This window comes from Haemaphysalis longicornis, unplaced genomic scaffold, assembly GCF_048455015.1.
Source record: "Haemaphysalis longicornis isolate Haplotype H1 unplaced genomic scaffold, Haemaphysalis longicornis Haplotype H1 scaffold_7, whole genome shotgun sequence".
Taxonomy (NCBI): domain Eukaryota; kingdom Metazoa; phylum Arthropoda; class Arachnida; order Ixodida; family Ixodidae; genus Haemaphysalis; species Haemaphysalis longicornis.
In genome coordinates, this window is record NW_027526422.1 from 55,994,796 (window position 1) to 56,010,573 (window position 15,778).

At 49.2% G+C, this 15,778-nt stretch overlaps 1 protein-coding gene across 6 annotated transcripts in view; it reads left to right on the forward strand.

The window, feature by feature from the left end:
• Positions 1–15,778, forward strand: part of LOC144145686 (uncharacterized) — a 62,646-nt gene that overhangs the window by 37,403 nt on the left and 9,465 nt on the right. For all 6 annotated transcript variants that reach the window (XM_077677350.1, XM_077677352.1, XM_077677351.1 and 3 more), the window contains 8 exons: positions 4–128; positions 2,423–2,514; positions 3,473–3,585; positions 3,847–4,124; positions 4,859–5,010; positions 5,627–5,772; positions 8,589–8,763; positions 11,938–12,185. In XM_077677350.1, coding sequence (XP_077533476.1) covers positions 4–128; positions 2,423–2,514; positions 3,473–3,585; positions 3,847–4,124; positions 4,859–5,010; positions 5,627–5,772; positions 8,589–8,763; positions 11,938–12,185 — 1,329 coding nt within the window. The remainder of the gene's footprint in view (positions 1–3; positions 129–2,422; positions 2,515–3,472; positions 3,586–3,846; positions 4,125–4,858; positions 5,011–5,626; positions 5,773–8,588; positions 8,764–11,937; positions 12,186–15,778) is intronic.

Here is a 15,778-nt window from a genome sequence, read left to right on the forward strand (position 1 = left end):
CAGGAGGTGTCGGTGGAGAGCGTGCAGAGCATGGCCCGCAGCATCCAGGATGCTGTCCGTCAGAAGGACGAGGAGATCACCCTGCTCGACAGCTGCTGCCTGCAGCTGGCACTGCCCCAGAAGTCCAAGTGAGTGGCACCCTGCTTTTTTTCACGCTGCCCTGCTTTCCGCCTCTTTTCTTTTCTTTTTAAAGCGAACCTTTGAACCTCTACCCCCTAAGGGTTCTGTCGCGACCGTTGGTGTCAACAGAAAACTCCTGCGAACAAAACAGAAGTTACTGGCACCGCCTGGAATCGAGCCTGAAAAGAATAAGAGAAATGGAGCTAGAGCCCTGTGTACGAGCCCACGCGGAGACAGGGGAGACAGACGGTGCACTTACCAAGCACATCTGCGGGTTTACCCTTTGCGTTCTCACTGAATGCCACGTGATAGCATCATGCGACCTCTCACGCCGCTGTGCACTCCACCCACAGCACATGTAGCGGCCGTGTGCGTGCCTTTTGCATACGCTAGGAGTTAGTAAATTGCGTTATTTCACTTTTCCTCCGTCTCTGCCGCCGATCTCGTTGCCTCCGTTGGCGGCAGCAGAGACGTGAGTGAGATTGTCTAACATCGGGTTTGAGCTTCTATTAAAAAATGTTTCCACTCATGTGCTTCACTGTTACAACTCAACCAACCACCATTTATGAATCATACATTGATTTAACCTTAGCAAAGAATATCTCTTTGAAGTAATAAGGGGTGTGGTTAAGTGCATTCCACTTGTCTCTGGTTTCACTCTTTGTAGAGCCACGTGTGTGAATTCAAGTGACGTCGCATGGGTAATCGTTGTGGGTGTTGTTTACAGCCCCCCCCCCCCCCCTTTTACTTGCTTGCATGCGGAAGGAAGCATCCTGTTTATGGGGGGCCGTTGTAGGTTGAGGATTGTTTTCTGTGGGTCTTCCTTTTGAGATGCTTTTATTACTTATTTACATGCTGGTGTCAAGGCAGCATTTGGGAAAGTCATATCAAAATTAAAAATTTGTGTGTGTGGAGGATTTTAAAGGAATTGCAGTAAGGAAGTCAAGGTAGTAAACACTGCATCAGATGCGATTTCTTTTTTTTTTTTTTTGTGAGTGTACCGTATTTTCCGGTCTATAAGTCGCACCTTTGCATAAGTCGCACCCCCCTCAAAATGACAGTTTTTCCAAAAAAAAAACGTATATAAGTCTCACCGTTGTATAAGACGCACCGGTATATAAGACGCTCTTGTTAATTAGGTAAACTCATAGTGAATCAGATCGTTAGAAAGTGCGGCGAAAGTACATGGTTGTGGCGGCCGCCGCCTATTAACGCATCCCCCTGTAAGCAGGGCTCGACACGGGCATATAACATCCAAAGTCTGGACATAACTAACTTCAAAAAATTGTTTATGGGTACACACAGATGGCATGTACTTACGGACGGCGTTTAGGCAAAACCATCGAAGTCTTTTTTCTCAGACTCGCTAACAAATAATTCAGCATCTTCAGTGGGAGTTCCACAGGTGCATCACTGTCGTCCTCCGACTCTCTGATGTCTTCTTCGCCAACATCGTTACCACTCACAAACCAGATTACTCCGGCCTTTATCAACCCGGCTACAACTGTTTTTGTAAAAATGGAGTCCCAAGAGTCGGAGACCCATTTGGCCACCTCTCCAAACATCGCGCGTTTCTTGTGTGCTGTCGTAAATCAGCGCAAAAAAGGTGTCATGGCGGATAGAAGTGACGCGACGGGAAGCGGCACGAAAATCAAAACTTATCTCCAAGCTGTCATTTTAAAAATTAGCAGCACGCTTACCTCCTTCAGAGTAACTGTCTGTAATAATTCATGAGCTGCATTTTGTTTTTGCAACCCAGTTTGTTGTTACTTTGAATTTATTCTGAACTGTAGTTACTGCGCATGGCCTAAAGTGGTGCGTGGTTGTCGCAGGCCATTATAATTCTTTTTGACTAGAAAAAGCTGCAAATTCTTTGGTGCAATGTCCCGAAGCGACATATGGGCTATGAGAAATGCCGTACCGGTAGACTTGGGATTGATTTACACCATAGAGCTGTGTCTCAACGTGCGCTGGCCACACGCGGCCGCCGCGAACCAGATTTATTCCATACATAAGTCGCACCGGTGGATAAGACGCACCAACGAAAATTTCAGAAAAAAACCGCGACTTATACACCGGAACATACGGTAGGTATCACTCATTAACAAGCAAAGTGGTTAATTTTGTTTGGCATTGCATGTCCTTCTCCTCAGTTCCTCCCGCGGGGCTCAATTTAATCTTTTGCATCGTGTTGTGATAAAGAGCCCTAGCTGCATTTGTAGTAGGTGTGGAAAAATAAGTAAAATGGATAAACAAGTGCCACGCTTGCCCCTGAAATTGCATGCCACTTTGGCCAATGCAGGTCCCAGAAAGTGCAAGTCAGTTTCCAGCTGTCAAGCCCCGCTGTCAAGAGAGACTGGACGACTGATCTGCGGCTCGCAAAGCTGGCCCTTGGTAAGCTGCCTGTCTGTCCAAGGGTGCTTAGCAAAGGTGCAGGTTGGTAGTGGATTAGTGTTAGGCTAAGCTTGTATTAAGGCGGCGTCTAATCTCACGGCAGCCGTGACAATTACCTCTGGGAAATTCTCACGGCAGTTTCCATAAAAGCTGGCTGGCCTAAAATTTGCTGAATAATATTACGTCCCAACGTAACCTAACAAAACATAACCTCACCAAACCTAACGTAACCTAACCCAATGCATCATAACCTACCCATGTCCAGCGCACCTGCAAGAAACCTAATTAATCCATCCCAGCGAAACAGAACCAACCTATATTAAACGTAATTCAACCCATTTTAGAAGTCCTGTGCGTTGATCTTTTGATATAGTAAAAACCAAATTAAAAAAAGCATTAACAAAATCACAATGACCGAAAAATTCCGAAAGCTTAAAAAAAAAGATGATTGCATTGTCGGACTTCAACGTGAGCCTTCTCGTTTAAAACCAAGTACTATACCACAGCACTACAGGGGCAGCTGCAAACACGACTTTTTAGGGAATCTTTATCCCATAGAATCTCCGCGTAGCATTCTTAGCCAATGAGGGGCAACTGCCGTGAGAAATTTCTGTTGTCACGGTTGCCATGATAATAAACACTACTGTGTATTAATGTGGCAACAGCTTTCTTTGATATTCGAGCTGAGTCATCACTGGGAAGATAGGCGAGGTGGGCATGCAAGAGTGCCTTTTCACCATATTTGGTGCAACATGACCGTGTGTGGCCTTTTCTTGTTATGCGTACTTACACGAGTAAGTGTGTGTTGCTCGAAGGCATAGCTGCTAGCCAGAGTAGTGTAGTACTTGGGTGGAGCATAATTTACCTCGTCAAGGTGCAGAATCCACTGTAGCACCTGGGTGAGGCACGTTGCCTCGGTGAGCATGCTGACGAAGCCTGTTTTGGGGGCGTGCTGCAGACCCCAACAACATGCCAGCCTGGGATGTGCCAGAACAGGACAAGCGGCCGTCCAGCAAGCTACCGCTTCTCGTTCGATTGATGCCCCTCTATCCAGCTTCGACACCCACCGAGGTGAGCCCCTTCTACCTCCGTACTCCGCACACTGTGCAGGGTAACATTAGCCAGTGGACCAACATGTGCGTATGGTTTTCAGAAAAGCATTGACAAATCATGCGAAATTGCTCACTTGTGGTAAAAATTGAGGTGTGCGGGGGAAAAGGTTTTAACTAATCTTGGTCAGTGTCAAACAAAAGTTTTTGGGACACACTGTCGGTCGAAAGGAGCCGACCCGTGTGTGACGTGTGTGTGTGTCACTCCCGCTCCCTTGTGCAGGTGAAGTGCGGCTGCTTCTACAGTGTGGCCCCAGTGACCCCCGGGGGCGTGCGTGGCCACTTCCTGTGGCTGTGCAGCACGGACGGGGTGAACAGCCACCTGGTGATCCTGTCTCTGCAGCACATTGCCCTGCGCTCGGTGGGGGCCTTCGACCTGCCCGAGTCGCGCATTGCCGCCATGGAGGCCGTGCCCCCGCCCCCCGACCCTGAGCTCAGCCCACCCCAGCCCCCACCGCCGGGGGCCGCCGAGACCGTCTGGATCACCACCGAGACCAAGAGGTGCGGGGAGTCGGGGAGGGCAAGAGTCTGGTTGCAGGTTGTATTGAAAACGCTGCCCCATGTCAACACTTTAGGATGAGGGCGGAAGTTGATGCTGAAGGGTTTAGGAGTGAGGCCCCTTAGGGGCTGGGGCTTTTGGGGTCTCCTCATGTAGTCACACTACTAAAACACCGGGAAACTCGTGCACGCCTCGCGCTAGAATGTAGCGCGTACTAAAAACACCAAGACTTTCGTTTATGCCTCGCACTGGAGCGCTTCGTAACGCGTACTAAAAAAACACGAACACTCGTTTACGCCTCATGCTAGAGAGCTTCGTGCTTCAAAGGCAAGAGAATTTTACAGCAAAGTTGTATACCTCTACCCCGCAACGGTTCATTTCCGTTGGCAAAAACGCCAAGGCGCCACAAATACACTTATGCACTGCATGCTTTGCCCCTCCCCAGGTTTCACGTTAGTGAGATGTCCCTGGATTTTTTTATTCAACGTCTCCTCACACCTCAAGTTGGCACTGAAGACAGTGCAGTAAAAGCGTTTCAAACGACAGGATCATGTGGCATCTAATAATGCAATAGTAGATTATTGAGACAAAGCATTACATTGCGAGGCCTCGCGTCACACTTGCTGTCACCATCTGTGTGGAACAGTTCATTGCGTTGCTGGTTACGCTCGCTGATAAAGGCACGGTTTTCAGTCGAAACCTTTGACCGACAGGCATGCTTGGTTCTGGTGTGCAGACTGATCCTTCTCCTGGCCTCGTCGCCAGACAAGTGGACCGAGGTGGGCAGCACCACGGTGTTGGCCCCGGTCACCCAGATCCTGTACCACTGCGAACGAGTCTATGTGGCCCTGAGCAGTGGCTCCCTCAACATCTACCAGAGGGACCCAGGTATGCTGAGGCCTCTCCTTCTGTACACCGTGCGGTGAAAGTCAGAAGATTGCTTGAGGCTGCTGTCTGATTGGGCGTGATGTAGCTGTGAGTGCAGGCTGTACGGTATCTCTGTAGTGTGAGAGTGCACAGGGACCAGCTATTCCAGCATCTGTATAGTGGCAACAACGTAGTAGCCGGAAGCAAGTGCTGCACTATCAACGATCGATCAGGTTGGGGATAGTGCAGTTGGAGAGAGTATCGGTGGCCTCTTCCCCTGCACTCTTGTCCCTCGAGTCGTCATTCTCTAGTCATTTGTTAACTTGCCTTATCAGTTGATAAAGAATTGTACTACTTTGAATTTCAACTATGGTTTGTCCATTCTGCATGCCCGCAGTCATCTTTCTTGTGCTGCTGCTTTTATTGATGTCTTCCAAGCACTGTTCAGCCAAGGCGCCACTGAGGGAACGCCAAAAAAAGTTGCTGGTGTATACCCACGGCTTGTGCTGTTCTTATTGCTGTCCAGTGGAAGGGATTACAGTAAAACTGGCCTGTTTGTCATTCCAACAATGCAATCCCTGCTACAAAGCAGAACTTTCTTCATAGTCCCCCCTCGTCTCTTCGTGTTCTGCCGCAGTGACGGGTGGCTGGGACCTGAACTCCCCGGGCGTCCTGGTCCTGGGCACGGAGCCCATCACCTCCCTGCTTCCCCTGGGCACCCTTCTGTACTGCGCCTGTGCGGACAAGATCTACGTGCTCGACGCATTCACCTCAGACATCCAGGTGGGTGCTGCTGCCCCACTTAGGCACCAAGAGAGGCTTGCGGGAACGCCTTCTGCCTGCAACACGGAAATCCCCTTGCCTCAAAGGCAGAATCTGGGAGCACAGAGTAGAACCCCAGTTAAAACTAAGTCCTGAGGGCAGGAATGCGGCTTCGTTACAAGCATTGCTTCAAGTGGGCATGATTTGCTGTCAACGGTCTGCAGGGGGTCCAGAAACACTTCGAAGAATAGAATGCCCACCGCGACAGGCTCAGTGGCTAAGCATTTTGCTGCTGAGCACGAGGACGTGGATTCGATTTTCGGCCGCCGCGGCCACTTTTCTGATGGAGGCGAAAAATAAAAAAACGCCCGTGTGTTCGAGATTTCAGCGCACGTTGATCCTCAGGTGGTCAAAATTAATCTGTAGCCCTCCACTACGGCGCTCCTCCTCAGCTGCGTTGCATCGGTGCATTAAATCCTACAGTCAATCAATCAATCGAATGATAGAGTGAGATTTCAGATATAGTGATTTCGTTATGTACTTACTGCACTTGCATGTACCGTATACAGTCTACGCTCGTTACAGCAGATCCGGCAACAACAGACTTTCGGTTACAACAGACCATTTCTGTTGGTTTGTCTGGTACCCATGCATTTTAAATGGAGTCCACTCCGCTCACAACGGACCCGGCTAGAGCAGACTATCGGCTACAACAGACTAAATTTTAGCCGAAAATTGTTTCGACTGAACGTTTATAGCGGACTTCCGCGGGGCCGGCGCCCGGTGTGCTTTTTCGTTTATTTTGGCAAGAAAACTATTATGTCTGGCAACATTGCTGGCAGCCGGGTCGTTGGCGCAGCCAAGCCAAGCCAGTGGCTTTTTTTTTTTTGTGCGACCAGCGGCATGAGCGACAGGGTAGCTGATTTCACTGTCGGATAAATTCAGCGTAATTAACGCTGTTGAACACGAGGAAAAACAGGCTGACATCGCCAGAAGTACAGGCCTGTCTAAGCACAGTGTCCGCTGTACCGTCAAGAACAGGGCCGCTGCCGATAAACGCGACTCCGGTGAGATTGAAAACAGGGCAATCGAATACTCGAAGTGGTGCACTCGGAGGCGAGTCTGCCCTCGTCAGTTTTTTTATGTAATAAAAAACTCGGGTTCAGTGAAGTTCGGCTTTTATTATTCCCACGCATGCATTGTTCCCGTTCCGTTCGGTGAAAAAGGTAAGAAATGCCTCAAGTAGGGGTTGTTCCCCATCCATTGTGTGCAATCTGTCGGTAACCGTGCGCAGTCCAACTGGTCTAACTTTCGATTTTACAGCTGACTGTCATCAGATTATTTCATTACATCTGTTTCAATGACCAGAATAAAATCGCTAAAAATGTGGAATCTGCCTTGAGGGAACGTCAGGCAGCGATCCGATTTGTTTGACGAACGGTTTCGGGAAAACCTGCCTCGTCGTGAGGGGATTTAAAAGAGCCTAGCTAATGCTGATGGGCACGACTGATGTTTTATAGCTGGTTTATAATTGCGCCTAGTTATATTCTTGCGTTATTTGCTCAGCTCATCTTGCGTCTTTACACGCTTGACCACATGCGCTAGGCCTTTTCGAAGTGCCGGTGCTAAGTTTTGGAAACAGTGTTTACGCGATTCTTTGCCCTCGCGCGAACACTGTGCAGAGGTGCTGCAGGCGTGTAGAAAGAACAAAGTGTATGTACTATGCATGCAATATCGGTCAAAGTACCCACTGTAGGGCTCATAGCCCCCCCCCCCCCGTGTCGGATACTGCATACTTCGGCTACAGCGGACGTTTTTTTCCGGATTCAGAGGGTCCGTTGTAACGGGCGTAGACTGTAATGCGGAATATATGTCGAGATTTTTTACAGAAAAATTGGCTGAAAAGTCACCCCTCGACCTATATTGCAGTCACTGACAGTTGTCATCTGGCGACCGGGCAGCCCATCGAGCCCATCCAAACCCCAAAGGCACCATCGCCACCACCATCAATCGGACGCGACGCCATCTTTGTTTTGTTGCTTCTCTCGCTGTCGGCGAATGTGCGCGTGCTATTTTCTTCTTGCTCAAAATGAGTTTAGGCACTTGGTGCCAGTTCACAGCAGCATTTAAAAGAAAAGTTGGGCGTTTTCCAAGGCCAATGACGTGTCCGCCTTGCGCCAGTTCGGTATCACCAAACCAAGTGTTGCTAGCGGCGTTAGCTGAAGGGGAAGCTCTCGGTATGCAACGCTCGGAAGACCTAGTTTCATGGGCGCTGCTCTGTGCACCTGTGCTGCTGTACAAAGGGGCAAATTTTGTCCGCTAGCGTCGTGCGATGTCTCTACGAATGGATAGCCCAAGATGTTTGCTGACCCCCTGCACAGACTGGCTGTCGCTCCAGTCTGCACACGAGTGTCCCATGCTTTGCGCTCGCTTCACGATCACATGGCGAGTGTTTTAGAAGTGCTGCATAAGCAATTCCCTGGACTGCACCGAGGACGACCTGCTGTGTGGGCGACAGCGAGCCAGAAGCAGTCGTCCGACAATACTTCAGACAGTTTTAAATGAGTAATCCGAGACAAAACAAGTTATAGTCTCAATAAAACAATGGTTAGTAACTATTTTTTTTTTTTTTTTGAATTTTTCGGCTGCAAGGTAAGGGGGTCGACCTATATTCCGCCTCGACCTATATTCCGCATTATACGGTACTAATCCACAATGTACTAACCTACATTCGAGTCGACTTACAATCGTGTAAATACGGTAACTGTCACATTACAAGAGTTACTGTGGAGAGCCAGGCTGTGAAGAAGTCCCCGTGTGTGCGTGCATGTATGCAGCGGACACACACACTGAACCAGGAGGACGGCAGCCAGGCCTACCTGATGGCCCACTCGGGCACGGGGCTGTGGATCGCCCTCAAGAACTCGTCGCGCATCAGCCTCTACCACACCGAGACCTTCCAGCACCTGCAGGACGTCGACGTCGCCGAGGGCGTCGGCCGCTTTCTCGCGGGTGAGTGGTGGCACTGGCAAACGGATTGGCTTGGCTCATGTTGGCCGTAAAATGACTAGATAGCATGAAATCATACCATGCACAGCTGTCGTTGCGAGCTGACATTGGTTGCTGTCGCTATTTGCTTCGATGGCTCAAAATTGGGCCAAATTTATTGGGGCACTGAGCACATTGAGCGTCGGTGCCATTAAAAGTTTGAATGGGGGTGAAATTCTAGCACTAACCTGCGTAAACTGAGCATTTCCACAAGCAAATACCATTTGAGCCCCACTACAAAGAATGTCACAGCAACGAAACTGCCGCTTGAGCACAGAACTCTCATTTCGCCGTCAGTTTCCAGTAAGAGTTGAGGAACACAAGTTCCCATCTCAACATACAACTTCCTCTGGACAGATCCACTTCATCTGAATTTTTTTTTTTTAATCTTTCAGATTCTTTGTTTACCATATTTACTCGTGTAATGAATGCACTGCCGACTATGCTCATCTGGGAAATGTTTTTTTTTTTTCTCCAGCACAATAACTACAAAATACAAGAAGAATACAAAAGTATAAAGCTCGGCTTTTGATTCTGGTCACTTTTTTTTTTTTGGCATCACCTGGCGCAGCAGTGTGGGGTGCTAGGCACAATGTTTCTGCACAGGATTAAAAGTAGGGGTGTGCGAATATGGAAATTTTTGAATACGAATCGAATATGAATAAGGCAAAAAACTGTCTTTGAATATCGAATCGGGGAGTAATGCGCTCATGACAAATCATTGTGCAGGACTAAAGGTTGACTACTCAATGTATTCCGAAAGTATGCCCTGACAGCACTTTTGCAAAAGGAAAACAGTAAGAAATAGTAAAGCGAGAGTTTTCTTCACAAGACGAGCCTATTGTGGCTTCCAAGAACTTCAGTTATTATCACACTGGGACGGTTCTCGCCACCCTCAAATACAGTCTACGCTTGTTACAGTGAATCCGGCAACAGCGGACTTCCGGTTACAGCAGACCATTTGTGTTGGTTTGTTTGGTCCTCATGCATTTTAAATGGAGTCCATTCCGCTTATAATGGCCCCGGCTAGAGCATACTATCGGCTACAACAGACTAAATTTTAGGTGAAAATTGTTTCGACTGAATGTCTATAGCGGACTTCTCCGGGGCCAGCACCCGATATGCTGTTTCTTTGTTTAGTTTGGAAAGAAAACTGTTATGTCTGGCAACATTGTTGGCAGCCGGGTTGTTGGCGCAGCGAAGCCAAGCCAGTGCCAGTGACCTTAGTTTTTGTTTGTTTGTTGTTGTTTTTGTTGTTTTGTGTGACCAGCGGCATGAGCGGCAGGGTAGCTGATTTCGCTGTCGGATAAATTAAGCATAATTAACGCTGTCGAACATGGGGAAAAACAGGTCGACATCAGCGGAAGTGCAGGCCTGTCTAAGCAGACGGTCCGCTCGACTGTCAAGAACAAGGCCGCTGCCGATAAACGCGACTTCAGTGAGATTGAACAACAGTGCTATAGAATACGCGCAGTGGTCCGCCCGGAGTCGAGTCTACCCTCGTCACAGTTTTTTTTATGTACTAAAGAACTCGGGTCCAGTGAAGTTCAGTCTTTATTATTCCCACGCATGCATCGTTCCCGTTCCGTTCGGTGAAAAATGTAAGAAATGCCTCAATTAGGGGGGTTGTTTCCCATACATTATGTGCAATCTGCCGGTGGCCGTGCACAGCCCAACTGGTCTCACTTTCGTTCTCACAGCTGTCCGTCAGATTATTTCATATCAGCTGTTTCAATGACCAGACTAAAATCGTAAAAAATGTGGCAGCTGCCTTGGGGGAACGTCAGGCAGCGATCCGATTTGTTTGACGAACGCTTTCGGGGAATTCTGCCTTGTCACGAACGGATTTAAAAGAGCCTAGCTAATTCTGATAGCCATGACTGATTTTTGTAGCTGGTTAATAATTGCTCCTAGTTACATTCTTGTTTTATTTGCTCCACTTATCATGCGTCTTTACACACTTGACCGCATGCACTAGGACTTTTCCAGGTGCCCTTGCTAAGCTTTGGAAACGGTCTTTAGGTGATTCTTTGCCCTCGCGCAAGCACTGTGCAGAGGTGTTGCAGATGTATAGAAAGAACAAAGTGCCTATAGTATGTATATGCAATATCGGTGAAAGTACCCAGTTTTGCAGTCATATACCCCCCCCCCCCCCCCCCCCCCCCCAATCCCCGGACGGATACTGCATACTTCGGCTACAGTGGACCTTTTTTTCCGTATTAAGAGGGTCCTTTGTAACGGGCGTTGACTGCATCAACATACGGTGCATTGGGGCCGTGGTGTTTCCAAACTTAAAGAAGCCCAAACTCGAAAAAATTAACAAAAAATGTTCAGCGAGAGGCTGTTAGAAAGTGGCAGTCCTTTTACTTGTAGCAAAGGGCACACTGCGTTGTACCACGTTAGCTGCTCTTGTCACTTTCGTCGAGGAAAAGCAGGGACTCTAGCTATCTGCAGGACTTCCTTTTTATTCACGCAAGATTCACGAGGCTCCGTGGAGCCCACCTCCTTCCCCAACAGCTGCATGTGGCCTTTGTGGCTTGCAGATAACACACCTGCACCCACAAAAAGTGTTTTTGTCTGTGTGTGTGTGCATGTGCGTGCACACATGTGCAGCCGTACAGCGCTGGCGCAATCACGACCGCTTCTGGGGGGGTCGCTCGCCCTCTCCGATGTAGTGTGCGTTACAGTGCGTACTTCTACTCACACTTATGTGACTCGTGCGTACATCGGTAATTACAAGACCATGTAGTTGGGTTTTTAATTAAGAGAATTCGTAGCGTGCATATAATTAGTTACGCAAATTTAGCTGCTTTTACGAAATATTCGGTCATTGCCGAATATTCTGGAACTTTTCCAATATGCATGTCTGAAATCGAATATTCTTCGTATAATGAAGATGCTCGATTCGTATTCAAAATTTCAGATATTCACACACCCCTAATAAAGACTTGATGCCCACCCATGGTGGCAGCATTTTTGACGTGAACGAAATGTGAGAGCCCTTGTGCATGTAACCTTCTGTCAGAGAGTCTCAGGTGGCCTAAGTGCCTCGCCTAAGCCTAAGCCCAAGGCCTAAGCCTAAGCGCCTCGTGAAACTCGTCGCAACCAGCCTGCTCTTCCGCATTGTCGTCCCCGCAGCCAAGCAGGGCAGCGTGCGGCCTGCGGTGACGGTGACCTCCCTGGTGGCCGGCCCGGGGCTGCTGTGGGTGGGCACGAGTGCCGGGGTGGTGCTGACGCTGCCCCTGCCACGCCTCGAGGGGGTGCCCATCCTCGGGGGACGCACCTACCTGGCCCACCATGGACACCGGGGGCCCGTCACCTTCCTCCTCTGCCTGCAGCCACGGGTGCACCCGGCACGCCGCTCACCCAGGGCCCAGCAACACAGGGTGCGTGCCTGTCGTCGTGAGCTGGGGGGTTCCTACATCCTGTGTGGCCACATGTATATCCCGTAGAAAAGAAAAAAGAAGGAAACTCGCACCAACTTGTAAGACTTGAAGGTAGCGAAGCTGTACGCAACCTTCACGACCATGAGGACAGTGTAAGTCCACGGTTGCAGCCGATTTGCTTCTTCTTCACTGCCGCAATGACCTTTGCTCCATCATTGTTGCTATAAGTGTGAGCTTATTAGAGTCAAACCACACCCTATGGCACACTCGACACGAGTGTCCAAATTCGACTGAGAGAAAGTTGCGGCTGAATCGAGCGTCTGCTCCCGTTACCGACAGACGTTTCTTCTGTTGACGAGCAGTATCAGCTCGACATTGCTGGTACCGTTCAAGCATCTTGGCCCGTTTGCGTTGGACAGATTCGTTGTTCCGGGCCCACCAATGTCTCTGGGCAGTATTCTCTGCAGCTACGTTGTCTTTCTTTGGAGAAATTTCTTTGGAGAAATGGTTCACGCGTACACCGATTTTGCACTGACTTTCTCGTGCGCTAAATCTTTCATACTCAGCAAAGCAACTCACGCCTGACATTAGCGCGTGGCGGCTGGCAATCAGCTGATCTGCGGCGGCTACTTCATACGCGTCTGGCGATAGGTAGATCGTACTGTGCTGCATTCAACAGCACTTGGCGTCAAGGTATTACTTTGCGTTCAGTGGGCATCGGAAATGATGCAGTTCCTGCTGTCAAACGGACCACTGCGCTCACGTTGCAACCTTTGTGCCACGACCGACTCGCATTCACTCGTAGGTGTGCGCGAAGGCTGTGGTTGAATTGCAGATAAGGTTGTCACACTCATGAGTGGGATCATGACTTTTCGCGCAACCAACGCTATCGCGGTACAACTGACTATCGAATCACTCGCACACGCCTTGCACGGAAACACAAGGTCACGTCGCGGGCCGCGGCCTGCCTGGCCGCCATGAAGGCATGGAGAAGAAGAGGGGTGCCTGATCTGCGGGCCGTGCGCACACCGTCGCTTTGGCAACAGACGCTTGGCCACAGATATGGCGGCGCACTCGCATGGTTGCCTGCGTGCATTCCACACCATTGAATACCGGCTATAGGTCGACCCCCTACCTTAAGGGGACGTGCTCCTCCAAACAACTTTTTTTTTAATAATGAAGTTAGGAGGCTGAAATTTTCACAGCTTATAGAGATTGAGCTCCTCTGGTCATATATGTAATCAAATTTTGAATAGCTGCTCCGGATAAAATGTTACGCAGCATGACTTCCAGAAAAATGGCTTTTTTGTGCACACTTTTTTTATAGTAAAAATTTTTTCTGAAACTTTTAAAATAGCCTAGGTGGTTCCTTATGAACTGCAGAGTGCACAAATCTACCTAAAAAAGCCTCATCATCATTTTCCTCACCACGAAAAAAAAATGACTGGTAGTGTGCCTTTTTTTGCTCTGTATATTTTTGTTTTATGACCGCCAGAAATATCTAGGGACACAAAATGCATAATGAACAAGATTTGTGCACTCTACGTGTTATAATGAACATTTGTGCAAAATTTCATCCTGATACGACAACTTTAACTGGGAAAATAAGTGTGCACAAACTCAGAAAACGGACAAAAACAACAAGCTGAGAAAAACGCAATTGAAAGTTTATTTCTTTGGCAGATTCAGAAATTCTTGCTCGAACAACATGAAATTTGGTGGGGATACAGTCTGGAATGTCCACATTGAGGTACTAAAACTAGAATGCTCCTGCTGCATAAGTTGCACCCTCACGGTTTTTGCTGGGGTAGTCCTTGGTGTGGGACCGTTTCACCAGGCTGCGGCAATGGGGGCTAGCCTTAGCAGTCAGCTTTGCACACATCTGCCTGACCCTCCGCTGGTCACTTGCATTGCTTAGTCTGACCAGTTCTTCTGAAGGGAAGATTCCCAGTTCTTGGAGAACTTGCTCAAAGCTAGTGTGGCCTCTGTTGAACCACAACCCTGTGAGGGCAGTGGCAGTCTCCACTACAGTGAACTGCAGGTTGTACGATAGCGTCCTGTGCCAGATGCGCAGTGCTGCTTCCGTCTCCATGGCATGGGATGAGCAGTCAACATTTTTTTCACACACAAGAGGCATGAAAGGCTTGCCACACTTCCTCCTCTTGCTCATCAAGCTTTTGGTGGCGGCTACAAGTACAAGTAGTTTGACAGCACCTCAAAATCCAGGCAGAGACCAGTGTCAAGAGAAATGGCAGTGCTGTTGTGTCTCGTGTCTTTGCTTCTGCCAAGTACCATCAAAAATCACACTGAGGTCAGTCTGACCAGCTTGCAACGCAGTTACTTGCCTTGCTTCAGCAAGGTTGTCAGAGATGCCTTTTGTGGCCGCAACATGAACTTTCTTGGCAGTGTTGTAGAACGTCATTTGATGCTGTGGTTTTGGTAGACCAAGAATGGCACAAAACCTGCATAGCTGATCGTGTCCGATGCCAACCGCGTGTGCAGCGAGTACCGCTTTCACATTGACGGCGAAACTATCACGGGGAGGCCGCAAACCGGAACTGCAGAGTTCCGGTTTGCGGCCTCCGCGACCGACGGCGGCAGCGCGCTGCGACGAATAAACAGAAGAAATCACTCCCGAAGCCACTCCCGCAGGGCACTTCTCGTTTTTGCACTTCAGTTCCAGTACCGATGCGAGGCCCTTCCGCTTGTTCGCAACCTCGACTACGACGAGTTCGCACTTCCCGCACGTCGCGCACACGGCGGCACTCAAGGTCAGTCAGAGCGCCGACTCCACAGATAACTGCACCGCTCCCGTGGCTGGCTGTCTCCTCACCTTGGAAGGCTGCCGACTTCTTCTCCGATGCGCTTATAAAGTCGATATCTTCGCTGATAAAATCAGCCCCGCCTGGTAGAGCCGCGCTTGCAACGCTTGAAGGCCCGGCGCCGTTAGGCCTCACGGTGCCGGTCGTGCCGGCATTGGCCGTGGTCGTCACAATGCTGCGCCGCTTGCGCTTTCCTTTGTACCGGCATGAAGTACGCTGCTTCCGGCGACAAAAGTCACGCTTCTCCTCACCGTTCACGATTAAAAACACACGATAAGGAAATAGAAAAGATAGCGCGAAGTAGCGAACGGAACGATGCGGGCGATGGCGGCTCACAAGCGGCAAGAGCCAATGGCGGTCCCGCTTTCGCGTCACGTGATTTAAATGCCCAGTGGGAGCTCGCAAAACAAGCGGGAAGAAACATTTTTTTTTATTTTTTTTACGCGGAGATACGAAGGTGGCGAGCGGCTCAATCGAGAGAAGAAGGCTTGATCTACCTCTCTCAAGTGACCAAAATGGCGGCGAGCCACGCTGCCGTGCGGAATAAATTCTCAAACCTGGCCGAAATTTGGCTTGATTGCGCGATTTCTTGGGTCACCGCGAGTCATTCAGACACATTTTTCACTAAGTTCTCGTTCGTATTTCGTTTTCATTTTTTTACTCATGAAAGAAGGATAGTCAAAGATGCTAATGCAAGGGAAAACAAAAAATCGGTATATTTCGAAAAAATCGCGTTTTTTCGACCCGCGTGTCCCCTTAAGGTGGGAAAAG